The sequence below is a fragment of the Erithacus rubecula genome (assembly GCF_903797595.1).
Source record: "Erithacus rubecula genome assembly, chromosome: 5".
NCBI classification, from domain to species: Eukaryota; Metazoa; Chordata; class Aves; order Passeriformes; family Muscicapidae; genus Erithacus; species Erithacus rubecula.
Window position 1 is genome coordinate 18,645,478 of NC_136687.1, and position 13,993 is coordinate 18,659,470.

Below are 13,993 nucleotides of genomic sequence, written 5' to 3' on the forward strand. Positions count from 1 at the left end.
TTCGACGTTTGTTTGGTTACATGTCTGAGTCATTTTAATAAGTTATACAGACTGGTGTAGTATGTTTAAAAGCATTTTAAAAAATAATGAATTTATGCATTCATTGTCTTATTTGACTGCTCCTCCCTAAAGCACAGACAGATAATATTCAAGGGAAGCAAAACAAAAATATTATATAATATGTAAACACTTGTGAAATTTTGATTCTTACACCAGTTTCAGACTTAATAGACTTGAGAGGTAATATGTTTTGCACCACTACAGGTAGAAGCAAATATTAATTTTTTAACTTTGTGAAGCAACTAATTGTAAGATAAGATGGATGTATTTTCTCTCAGGAAAAAAAGATTTTATAAACGCTAACTTATCATGTTGGAACTTGAGAATGGGAGGGGCGTTTTTATCATTACAGGCTCTATGTCTCTGTATTCCTTTGATTAACACCTGAATTAAGTGGTCCAACTATTTCTGAGTTTTGCTTACAGCTTTATTACCATAAAATTTTAAGGAGCATTCCAAAATGGATTTTTAGTTGAACTGAGGCCCACACTCTGAGGTTGATTTATTACTGAATAAGTAAAAGTCTCAACCCAGAAGCAGTTAGGAATTGGATTGAGGCCAAAGTACATGAGAGCTGGCAACCACATCAACAGAACTGTAGGGCTGAAGGGAAACTTTAGAGGTCCTTTAGTGCATCCTTTCTTTCCCAAGGTATGATTAGTTTATGTTATCCTGGGAAAATTTTTTCTAGATATTTCTGAAATTCATTCCAGATTCTGTAACCTTCCATTACTACTTCATTCATCCTCAAAGGTTTTTCTGATTTCTGACCTGATTTGTCAATGTTGCAATCAAGACAATACTTCTGGTCTTTTTCACTGTAGGCATGCAAAACAGACTGTTTCCACTCTTGGCTTTTGTTCTTGCCTCTTAGGTATATTAACAGTGCTCTTTTCTATCATATCTGCTTTTTCTTCTCACTAATTCACTTTCATTCATCTGGCACGAACTTTTTTCCAGTGTTAAAGAATCACTTAACTATTTTCCTATGACACTGCATTTAACAGCACATTTCCTTTAGCATGTCACTTTGGTCTCTCTTGAAACTGCTCAGTATTAGGACTTTGGACACATCACAACAGTGAGTCTTGCTGGATTTTGGGAATTTTTTAATAGGAACTTTTTCCACAATTTTTCAAGTTAAGTATTGAAAATTCAAACTTTCAGTCTATATTCTTCATTCTTTACTTCTATATTTCTTTCCTTTGCATTAAAAGAAAATCAGACTTTCAGAATTCATTATTTTATATCATTCTGCCATACCTTGTCTCACAATATTAACCATTCCGTCAATATACATGAAACCTTTCTGTACTCTCAAGTAATTTCTTAAGCACTGGAAGGAATTTTGGAATTAGGCATGATATACATGAAATTATTCGAGTCCAAAAGCAATTAATATATTCATTACTTCAGTGTAGTTGGCATGTCTCAAGCAGTGGATTTGTGTTTGACTTTATTCAGTAAGACTTCCAGAGATGGCATGCACTATCTCTGCAGTACACGATAATGCCACATTCAGAATGACAGCAGTCCAAGCCTTGGGGCACTAAATGCTTCTCGAGATATGTTCAATTGCTGTTTAGCTCTATTTAGCCTAAGGTACGGAGAAAGGAATTGCTGATGCTTTCAAACATTTTTAAGTATTTTTATAGTGTCTTGGCATGTCAGAATATGCCACAGCACAAACGAGGGTGCAGTTCCTGAATTACTGCAATTAGGAGGCAAGAATTTCACCAACAGTACTGTTGTAGCTTTATCCCCCTGTAGTTTTCTTTTTCCCCCTTAAACAGTGATTTTCTACAGTATGTACTCTCTCAGCTGTTTTCTACATTATTGTTCCCTGATCATGTAGTCAATACTTGTTATACTTTAAGAGCTCTATTGTGTCCCTGATCACACAGCTCATAAAACAGTCATGGCTTTTAATATAAAAGCCATGTAAACATACTCCACTTTAATCATATAATGGTGTTTCACTTGCATTTTGGATGGTCTTTTGAATGTAAGATATTTGTGTATAGAAGTCAGAAAAAATAGGGTTCATCCAAACCACAGTCTCTTTCTTTACTATATAACTGTTCCTATTCTTTTTTTCGTTTCTCACAGTAGCTGGAACTACTTCCCATGCACTTTTTATAGGTCCTCAATAAATGGAACCATGCAGGGGTATTATGGGCCTGTCAATGTGGAAAGCAAAATCTGCATGTAGTCATTGATTTGTCATAGATACTATTTAGAACTCATCTGCCAATGATTCCTCAAATCCTGTGGACCAAACTGCACAGTTTACAAAAGTACTGCTGCACTGCTCTAGTACTATATGGCTACTGTGGTTTTGTACTCTCCAAGGAAAAGGCCTACAGGAATGTTTTCTGCAAATGTTCAAATTATTGTGTTTAGGTATAGTGTCACTATTGATCTGGAAGGTTTTCCATCTCCACGGACAAGTGGAACAGAACTTTTGCTAGCTTAAGGATATCTTAAGTCTGCTGTTACCATCAGCTTTGTGTGTGGCTTACAAAAATACAAACAGGAAAAGCTCTTTACACTTTTCTCCAGTGTCTATGTTAGAACCATGTCATGGGTCTATAAAATACACTGTACAAGCATAGTTTTTAAAAATGCGTAGAGTGCAGCCAGAGTGAGCGTTATTGACTATATTTCTGCAATGTGTGTGTGAAACAAAAGCATATAACTTGTAACATGTAGAGTCATAGAATGGATTGGGTTGGAAGGGACCTTAAAAATCATCTATTTCCAATCCCCTGAGGTACTTGTTGACTTCTGAGTTCATAATACGGTTTATGTCATTGATTAAACATATGAACCTCTTTGATTAGGAATGGGAGGAGAAAAAATAGTGGAAAATTGCTTGGTTGGAATACTTGAGTTTCTTTGGCATTAAACTGGAGATAGAACAAAGTCTTTCCACTGTCCAACCTGCAGTGGTAGGTTCCTTTTTTTAATAATAAGCAGCCCTACTAACCCTAAAGAAACAGTCAGCTACAATCAGCAGAAACATTAACATACATATAAATATCTCCAATCACTTACATTCTTTTGTACGAAATTTTATGGAAAACATAAAGCATATCACTGTCTCAGAAATAAGCTGCAAATGCTTAAGGATTTTTTGGATGAATAGTTACTAAAGTTAAAAAAAACCCCTAACTTATATCATATAACTTTTAAAAATTTGTGTTGGAATCTTCAATCACATGCAATGACAAAATAGATTTTAAGGATTTTAAGGCCTTTTAAATTAATGTTTTTCAATTTTTTCTTAAGCTGAAGTCTGGAAAATAAAATCTCTCTTAAAAGTATTCACTTTATGTATACATAAAAAAATTTTCTAAATATCTGAATTTTAGGGAATGGGTTTACAATGGTTGTGTCAAACAATACCTCCCTGATCTAGAGACAGACACCATGAGAAGATATGCTAGAAAATAACTAAGAGTAATTTTCAGAAAATAACTTCTGATGACATCTTCTGATGATTTTTTTCCTGCAGATAAAAGGCTAAATTTGACTAGTCTATCTAAACTCTTAGAACCTAATCCCACATCTACAGATTTCTGTATAGCAAGAAATATCACATATCTTTCTCACTAAATAACATTGTGATAACTTTTTGGTTAATAAGAGGGCATTTTAAGCACAAATTTAACTTGGTTTCCAGATATCATGCAGTAAGAATCTGTTGTGCTGTTCCTTGATGATTTGCTAATTCTGCTGACAAATTGTTTGCTGTATCATATTCCATTAGACTTGTCAGCTTTCAGTAGGTCACTACTGAAGTACTTAACTTTTAAACTGAGAAGCACTTAAAAAAGCATTTCTCTTAGAGAATTGTACTAAATGCAAATTGTACTAATGCAAATTGTACTAAAGGGCATGAGTAAGTTATTTTCAAATTTAGAGACTGTTCAAAACTCCATGGGCTAGGTAATTTAAAATTAGAGCATAAAGTCCCTACTCTGCAAAAGAAGGTTGATCTGTTTCAGTGAATTAGCAAAAGTGCAGTTTCTCTAGCTAAAGTGGCATGTCAGTTTATCCAAATTAGAGGTTAAATCACTGTTATCAAGTGCAGTGTATAGAAAGCACCCCATTTTGCCTTAACTGACTAGTTTAGGTATGTCAATCTTTTAAACAGACAAGCAATTCAAATGCAACAGGTTTCAAACCATGCTAGATTAAATCTGTACTCAAATGTTGTACTGATTCAAGATCTAAGAACAGATGTAAGAAAACAATGGAGTAGAAGGCTGTATTAACTGTAAGTGTCAAATCCCAGCTGAAGGTGTTTTAGAGAAAAATATATGGCACTGGGTTTGACAGCCGGAGGAAGATGAGGCTGCTGCTGCTGTTCCATACCCCCAAGTGCAAACAGTGCAAAAATGAGGATATATTCCCAGTAGGCACACCACAGAGCACACACATACACTAAATATATAGAGTTGTGCACACAGGTCAGACGCTCAAAACCCTTCATGAACACCAACAGCTCCAGGGGCCCCATTCTGTCCTCTTCTCTGGCTGGACAGGATGAAAGACCACTAGTGATACTGAACACACCTTACTTATGTATGCACCCATAATAGAGAACTCCTTTCCAGGAAAGACTTAGAAATTAATCTAATAAGAGGGCAGGACAGACAGTGTTCATCAGGAACAAAACATAACCAAACATTACCCAGCACAGTATTTCCATGTGACTGGCCCTTTTATCCCCTTGTATCTCTATTTCTCCACTATCACCTAAACCTCTCACTTGTCTTCCCAATGGTTTCACTCCTAAACATCATCTAAGCCCTTTGCTGTCCCAAATTCCTTTTCTTCATATTTTTTAATGTGCACTATGTACCTAGACAGCAATCCCCAGTATTACACAGAAAAATGACTTTTCCTCCTGAATCCTTATTTTGAGTTCCTGTCTGCTTCTATATACCCCGTGTTCTTCTAGGCCTGGACAAAAAGGGCCTTTGACTGCCCTTTGGTGGGCCTGGGTAGATCTGCTAGGGTATTATTTGGGCTACTATTGTTCTTCCAGTGTCTCTCTGAGCTCTTCTGTAGGTGTGAAGATAAAGTTTATCCCATAACCCAACAGGAAAACTCATCAACACACTGACTTAGAGGGTTTAGCTTCTTAAAAAAATCATTATGAGGCTGAATTGTACATTAAGTCCTCATGCTTTACAATAAGGAATTCCAGTATTTGTCCAGAAGTGAATAGGAGAAGCACTACAATGTAAAATGGTACATTTTCAATTTCATGATTCAAAGACCACCAGCAAGGGAAGGATTTTTATGTATCCATGTATTGCTGACTAAAATGTTTTTTGAGCTAAAAAGACTCCATCAGATATAATGAGATGTTAATTGTTTCAATCAGAAAAAAAAAAAATCTTTTCAATAACATATATTCTGATATATTAAATAGAGGTCAGACATATTGCCTTGATCAGCAGTTGCTAATATTATGTCAGAGTAATAATTAAAATACTTGAAGCAAGCATAATGTTTAATGGATGGGATTTTCTGGAAATAAGGTGCTGTTTCAAATAGTTTATGGACATTTTAGGGAATTCGTTGTGTTGTAAAAATATGAAAAATTCTGTTTAAAAATCAAAGCACATCAGGGCAGCTGAGCAGTTAATTATGCTTCTTATCATTAGGGAGAGTTAAAATAGAATAATGCTGATTTAGCTAACAAACAGAGGATTTTCCTGTTACCATCCCCATATTCTGTGTATGTTTGCAGAACATAGTAATCTCAAAACTGATAGGCTGGTAAGTTTTCACAGTATTGCATTCTTCATTGTGGAAAAAAAAAAAGAAAAAGAAAGAAAAAAAAAGTGGGGATTGTGTCTAAGGGCAAAAGCCAAATAAATTGGGAGAAAAAATAATTAACAAGAAAAAAATCACTCTGATCCCTTCTCCTGGACTTACACATCTTAGTTACAAGGTTACACAGTTATCTAGACACCACAGTTGTTACCTCATTAAAAATATTTCCTCAGTAGTATTTCATTGAAATATGAAATTTTATACAGTATTCAGAATACATACAGTAGATTCTATAAAATGATGACACCTGTCAGTAGCAAATAGTGTACACACTCTTTACAATACGGCAACAAATTATTTATTAAATTAATGTTTAAATGACTGAAAAAAGTCAGGAAAGGATGAAGATAATCCTGATAGAGTGGCAAAAGCTCTTGAAATTTAGATTTAAGTCCACAGATGTTGAAATTAAATAAGTTTTCTCTACAAGCACCTGTTGTAAATTTTTTAAATTGAAGTTGTTCATTCTGGAAGACCAAAAGGATTTTTGTTTGTGGGGTTCTGTTTGTTTGTATCTTCAGCAGCAATCTTTTTTATCAATTTATGGAAAATTCACAGTGGGAATTGTCATCATTTGAGAAGATGTTCTATAAGCCAAAATCAAAGAAAAATAGGCAAAACAAAAGTAAAGGAATGAAGATTGTTTTGAAGGCCTTTGAAAGAGTTTTATAAGGCATATGTTATTACAGGCAAAAATTACTGTTCACAAGAACTTTGGTGTTGTAGTGGGAAGATAGAAAGATGCCACAGCCCATATGAAGTACCTGACCATGTTTCTATGTTGACGTTCCTTGCTCACTTCTAAAAGAATTAATTTTTTTATAAAGCAAACCTGAATATTTCATCAAATAAGTCATATCATATGAAAGTCATATCAAACACACTTGAAAAATTTTATTTTTTTAAATTTATGTTCTTTGTCAACTTTGTTTGAATATCATGCTGTTATTTTGTAGGTGGTTTCAGTTATTCCTTCAGACCATAAAATACACTATAACTGAATTAAAAAAAAAGTTTAAGAATCTTACATGTTCCTCAAAATAGTTGAGGTAGCCTTTAAATTCAGTTGCATGCAACTATCAAAATACAAATATTAAATATACCTGCATTGCAAACAGGTAGGAGTCAATCCTGCAGGCCCCTGAACTTTGCTGGTTTTCAGTGAAAACTCTTACAAGTACAGAAAATTAAGACATATTGAAGAGCAACAAGACACCTTCTAACATAGCAAGCCACATATAAAATATTTCTCTTTAGGCAGTACTAAAATTCATCCCATGCCCTACTGTACACATATACACACAGAACAGCTTTATTTGTACTATTAATAAAGTTCATAACCCATATCAGAGGTTTTGTATGCTTCTGCAATTACTGATTGTACAACTAATGTAACACATTGTAGACTAACAATTCAAGTTCCCAGTCCTCAGAAATACAAATAGAGGTTTACATTATGCAAAATTTCAGCCCCTTTGTCAATACCAGATCTGCTCATTTGCAGGGCATTAAGTATGTTTGTAAGTGTTTGCAAGGTGCAGGGTCTCAGGATCCTTCCATATAAATTCAGAGCATTTCCTAAGAAAAAAAATCAAGCAAAAGTATTTTTAATAATTTCTAGAAAATTGGCAGTACAGAATTAAGTGTTTCTTTGACTCTTTCAGACATCAAAATTAATTCAGTACCTAATGCCAAATGCTTCTGGAATTGATTTACAGGCACAGGAAGAGGATTAATAGCCGTTTTTTTTTTTTTTTTTCTTTTTTTTTTCAGTTATTAAGGTTGAGAACAACTGTACAGATCCACTTGTTGCCTCTGGGCATGTGCAATGTGAAACAATTATTACTGAGCAACTTATTGCAACATTCCTACCAAGACCTTTAAAAATACCTTTTGTGAATTTAAAGATTCTCAGTTTCAATGGAAGTCCCTGTAATATTAATTTGTAAAGACAACTCTCTTTTATTTTCAGATTCACGGCCTCTGCCAGATGTAGCCCTGACAGGGAAGTGCACCCGGGAATGTGATGAATATGGCCACTCAGACTCCTGCTGGATGCCAGTCCGCACTTCTCCGGAGAGAAAGCAGAAGAGCCAGCCAAAACTCTCCACTTTCATGCCTGTGGATGAACGGGGCAGCCAGGAAAAGCTGGCCAATGGAGAAGCCTCCCTCATGGGTGATCGCAACAGAAACCTCCTTAACAAAAAGTTGACCTCATCCTATGAGACCTTCAGTGCAGCTAGTTTCAGCAAAAATGAAGAAGGCAATCCAGAGGATATCCCCCTTACACAGACAGGGGAATACAAGCCATCTCCTGTCAATACTCTAACTAGAAGAGAAGTTTACCTGTAGGCTAAAAAGCAGCAACAAAGTTCTTTCATAATATAAGAAAGAAACGGGGCAAAAGTCTTAAAATCACAACAATTTTAAGGAAAAAATGTGAAACAAAAAAGAGGGGGCCACCAAAGAGACAAAAGATCTGCCTGCCACTTCTGCCTCCATAGCAGGCATGTAATTATACTGTCTGCCTGACTATACTGTACAATGTAGAAAACATTGTTGCTACTTGCATGTCTAATTCCCCCTCGCTGATTTTTATTTTCCTAGATCTATGGTTGCAAATTCCTCCCATAGTAGCAAGCTTGAATAAAAAGAACACGACACACTGTTGTTTCCCCTCTGCAGAAGCATGAATTAAGCCACTCATTTTGTTTGTCATCTGGCTTGTTAAGGATAACAGGTCAGGGAAAATGTATTCGAAACATACCATCCGAATATTGCTGATCCCCATCAGGGACAATCCTTCAGAAACCATAAAGATATAGGATAAATATAAAGGAATAATCATTAATAGGCACTTTGTGAAGACCACAGCTTTAATATTCTCACCTCTCATCTGAGGCTGAAGCAACAGAAGTACATTCAGCCTGAGACTGCAGTCAAAAACATGGCATACTTTCCTGTGATTCATGAACTCTGGTTCTGTTTTATCCACTGAACAAACGTGTCTTGCTGTGTCTCTTTCTCTCTTTCTCTCTCGTTCTCTGTAATGATTATTTCAATGTAAACACAATTACTAACACTTATACCATAGGATAGCAGTGATAAACTGTTGAAATCATTATTTTGGGCAAGACTAACATTTAGCTGGGAAGATTGTAATAACAAAAAGGCCAAAGATCACTTAATGGATCAGGGGAACTGCTAAGTATTGGGGCTTGACTTAGAAAATAAATGTATTCACAAAAAAATACATGTACTCATAACACAGCTTCAGTTTCATTCTAAGCAGCAGCACAGTTCACAAGCCCAGATGACAAATTTTTTTCCAGTGTGGTTCAGTTGAATGCCCAAAGGAACTGATGCTCTTTTTTTTTTTTTTTTTTTTTTTTTTTTTTTTTTTTTTGTAATGACATGATATATTGCAGCACATGCTGCATATGATATGCTGCATATGCTAGTTCCAGGGAATTTTTAAGATCAAAATTAAAAAATAATAGTAGAAGAGAAGGCTGTGTTCATGGGTATGCTTGATGGGAGGGCAAAAGGTGGACAATGGGATAATGCAGTAACAAGAGAACATTACAACTTGGATACAAAAGCTTCTTTTCAGATTGCAAGGCATGGTTGCTAAGTCTGGACATCAGTGTTGCAACTTACCAACTGCTTCAATTATGTCAAAGATGAGGATAATGAAAGCTTTTTTGAAACCAAGTGCATTAAAACCAAGAGAAGTGCAATACTAAATGTTATCAAGACTCAGAACATTTAGCATTAGTAAAAAAAGGTCTGATAAACAGTGATATGATACCTAAGAGGTCAAGATGAGCTAAAAGGAGTCCAAGCTACTGTGATATACAAGAGCTGTAACAATTATCATGGGGAGTGCTTTTTGAAGAGGAAATTAAACAGGGTTTTGTGCAATAAAAGCAACAAAACATGCAGAACATCAACCAATTGCTTTGTAGTTGATGCTGTAGTAATAATCACAGACCAAGCTCAGACATTCAGACAAAAGTGACAATCAAACAACACTGCAAGGACAGCTCAAGGATGGAGAAAGCGTTCAGATCCCTGGCTGTTGAACCTGGCGTGAAGGCATGGCTAGATGGCTCTCTAGTAACTGTAGTCATAATGTAGCTTTGGGTAGCTTCCTGCTTTGAAGAATTGCATAAAAATAACCTTAAACAGCCTAAGGTAGAGGTTGGTAAATCAAAACAACTCATCACATTTACCTTTTGAATTCACTTCTCCATTTAGTGTGTTGTGCCATGTCTGGCCTTTTCATTCTCCTCTCTAAAGTTTACTTTCTTCAAGTAACATTAGTTTGTGTGTAGAAGTTATGATGAATGGGCACATTTTAGAAAGAGAATATTAAAATCAAAGATTAATAATGATTGGACATTTTTATGTTTAATTATTTAAGTAATACGGAGAGATGCAAGCTAGTACTTTGTTATGAGACTGCATATAGCAGTTACTGCTTTGTATAATCTGTAAGTACCTGTTTAAAAATGCTTCTAAAAATGCTTATGTAATGTAAACACAGTTTTCTTGCACGTTTCAACAGAATACACAATTGCATAACACAAATGTTCAACAGAACTTCCTTTACTAAGATTTTATTTAATATTACACACAAGAAAATAAATTAGGTAGCTGGGTTCCATATATTCTTAGACACTTTTTCTACAAGGCTAATAATACAGGTCATAGTTGACCTTCAGATTAAATGGATCAGCAGTCACTCACCAATTTTTGCACCACATAAGACAGTCATGAATTTTCTTGTGTGCATCTCCTTAGATCTAAAATGCGTGTGAAAGAATTTTTAAAAAATTCTATCTACTGTAAGTATTCACAGTAATTCTTGTGGAACTAGCCACTATTAATATGCTGATTACTCTTCTGACCTGGCATGACATACAAATATATTTTGTGTTTGTATTTTTCCTCTTTATTTGAAATAGGTTAAATCTGGTGCCACTCCATAAATAGAGTGCTTTTGTATAAAAAATAAACAAATAAAGCTATAAAAATAATTAGGGTGAATGCAAAATATGCAACTGTGCCTTTTATACCTATTATTATGGTAAAGTGGTAGTTGGGTTTGGACACTGAGGGGTAAGGGGCTATTCCCAACTTTTTTGAACCTGTATATTTACCTGTGTTTATTTTCTGAGAAATTATAAATAATATATTTAAAGACAAGCCTTTTGCCAAACTCAGTTAATGGACCAGTCTTAAGCATTATTAACACAAGGCTGTGGTTTAAGTAGGTCTTGAGGATTTTTTTATTACTATTTGTGTGGGGTTTGGGGTTGTTTTAATTTGTTTTTAATTCTACTGCCTGGAAAAAGTATGATCAGTCTATATGATAGTTATTTAGCAAGGTGTCACCAGTTCATGTTGCCGGGAAAATTGACAATTTTTTTAATAGCTTTTAGCCTTCATCACATTTTAGTTGTACAGTATAGAAATCATCTTTTTCTTTCCTTCAATGGGAAACTCAAATGAGCTTTGCATGTATTTTACATTAGGGCACCTTTATAGATTGATGCGCTAATATATAACTTTATATGTATTAGAAAGTTCAATAGCTTTGGTCTAAAATCTAAGGCTTATTCCAGATCTCAGACCCACTAAGTTTATTGAATATGGTTTCTGACTGGCCTGCTGCCTGAGTTTCAGGAAAAAAAGTTAAACATTATTTTTATGTGGGGAAAGAACTTCAATGGGATTGAAATGGTTGGCTGAAAGGTTACCCTAGAAGTTGTCAAATAGAAAAGTTATGAATATGGATATAGGTCTTGCCATAAATCCAGCCAACACCAAACACTTCTAAGGAACTTGAACAATGAAATACTTTTCCTTCTGTTTCATTGGTGATAAATATACAGTTTCCTTAAAAAAAGAAGCAGATGAAAAAGCAATAGAAATGAAAGCTCATCAGTCAAGTTGTATCACTGACTTGAAAGAGCGTAAGCACTAGGAAGAAGACAACATTCACCAGCTACCTGGGGTATGCTTTCAGACAACTTTTCCTAAATTTTAAAGCACTTGCATTCAGTGTGGTACGATCTGTTTGTAATAATAATCATTGACTATTGTTCTGCAACTTGGATGTTGATAGTGAAGCAGAGAACAATTTATCATTGTTTATTATGAGTCACTATGCACGCAACTATGCTAAACATGGCAAAATGTATTAAACGCTAGTCCACCTCTATTTATGAAATATTTACATAATTTAATTTGCTTTTGTACAGTTTTATGTAAATAAATTGCTTGTCATTTTTGTCTCTGCAAATTAAAATATAACATGTTCAACTGGTTGCCCATTTGCCAGTTTACTTTCTTGGACAGTCTATTCCAATTTTACTAGATTAAATCACATGCTAGTTTCAATATTTAGTGATATTTTGGATGGTAAAGATGGCACTGCCTTACTAATTGGCTACAGATTTAACTGCAGAGGTAGCTGAGGTTTTTTCTGTTTTCAGAGGGAAATTCAATCTAGGCAGGGCTATTGCCACCCAGCACAGCACACAGCTATTTTCATAGCAGAAATAGTGTACTTGTAAGCTGAACAGTTGCTTCTGATCATTGTTCAAAAGGGCTTATTTTTAAGAGGTGTTCAAAACCTTCCTATTAAATGTAATAACAAGTCTTTAGTAAAAGTTTGTGCATTTCCATTATGGAATGGCAATTTTCTTATTATCAGCAAGGCTGCTATTTTTCCCAAAAAGTTTTGAACTATTAACAAATCCTAAAATGTCAGTGGAGTGTCTATACTGAGAAAAACAACACAATTAGTGCAGAATTTCAGGGGAAAAAAGGAGAATAAATACCTCCAGTTCTCTCTGGCTGTGAATCAAACTATCCATCTCAGCATAACTGCAGATCAAGAACAAATTCTCCTCAAGAAGGAGCACCTAAGAAGAAAGAGTTTATTCCTTAGCTGTCTGGATTGCACATAAGTTTTTTTATCTTTATTTGTTTGCTTGTTTGTTTTAACAGAGCAGGTTCCAAAACAGCCATTATACTGGGATATGCATCAGTTATGATACATGAAAAATGTGTTTGTGGGGAGAGGGATCGAAGGTCAAAACTCCTCTCACTCTTCTGTGTTATGCAAAATACAGAATTAATACAGAGACCTTGCAAATCACTGAATAAAATTTCCCAGTAAACATCATAGAAAGTACCATTTATACCCTTTTACCTTAGTCACAGATTAGGCTTTGATTTTTGTGAATAGAAACTGGCCAGAAATTCTAAAATAAACTTTACATTGCAAATTTCTCTTTTCAAATGTGCTTTAAGTGAAAATTTCCTAGTCTTCTCTAATGAATGTGTCAAAGAAGGTTCCTCCTTCCACATGCAGAGGTCTGAATCTACAAGCCTATGGAGAAAGTTTAGTTCTACACCTGACCCTGGATCTCTCACACTGCACTCGAGTGAGCTGCCCGTCCACCTCCTTCAGCAGCAGCATTATTTTAATGAGTAGCTTCAATCAAGCTTTCAAGTTTATTTTATACTAGTTGTAGTATGCAAGGCATGACCTTATGTTTGTTTGTCTTTTATCTGCATTTTCTTGTTTACCCACTGCATCCAGGAAGGTGATTACAGGAAGATAAAATAAATTTCCTGAACCACTAAGAGTGGTAAGAGAGGATGATATAAACTAGCAAAAGCGAACAATTTATGCTCCCCTTTAACCCTGGCTTCGTTTCTCCCTCCTGCATTGCAGTAAATTGTAAATCTTATGCAGAGACTGAAATTAATAAATGTGACCTAGGCAGAAATAATTTCTTGTCTTTATTGAGCCTCCTGAGGGGAGTGTATAGAAGTTGCTTAATAGTTCATAAATATGCAAATCATCTAGCCTTTGCTAAAAAAGAAAGCAGTGCTAGCTTTAGATGAGTATATTCCTTAGTAAAATCATAGGATTCCAGGCAGTTCATATAGTTCTTTCTTCTAGAGCAGGTACATCTGGTTTAAAGACTGAGATACACTTACCAAGAAACCAAGAGGTGGGGGTGGGAAATGCAAAATACTTATTCTGTACTTGTGTAGA

General features: G+C 35.1%; 1 protein-coding gene across 4 annotated transcripts in view; it reads left to right on the forward strand.

Moving 5' to 3' along the window:
* Positions 1-13,691, forward strand: part of PCDH7 (protocadherin 7) — a 261,489-nt gene extending 247,798 nt beyond the window's left edge. For all 4 annotated transcript variants that reach the window (XM_079306874.1, XM_079306875.1, XM_079306876.1 and 1 more), the window contains one exon: positions 7,886-13,691. In XM_079306874.1, coding sequence (XP_079163000.1) covers positions 7,886-8,265 — 380 coding nt within the window. In that variant the 3' untranslated portion in view covers positions 8,266-13,691. The remainder of the gene's footprint in view (positions 1-7,885) is intronic.
* The last annotated feature ends 302 nt before the right edge of the window (positions 13,692-13,993 follow it).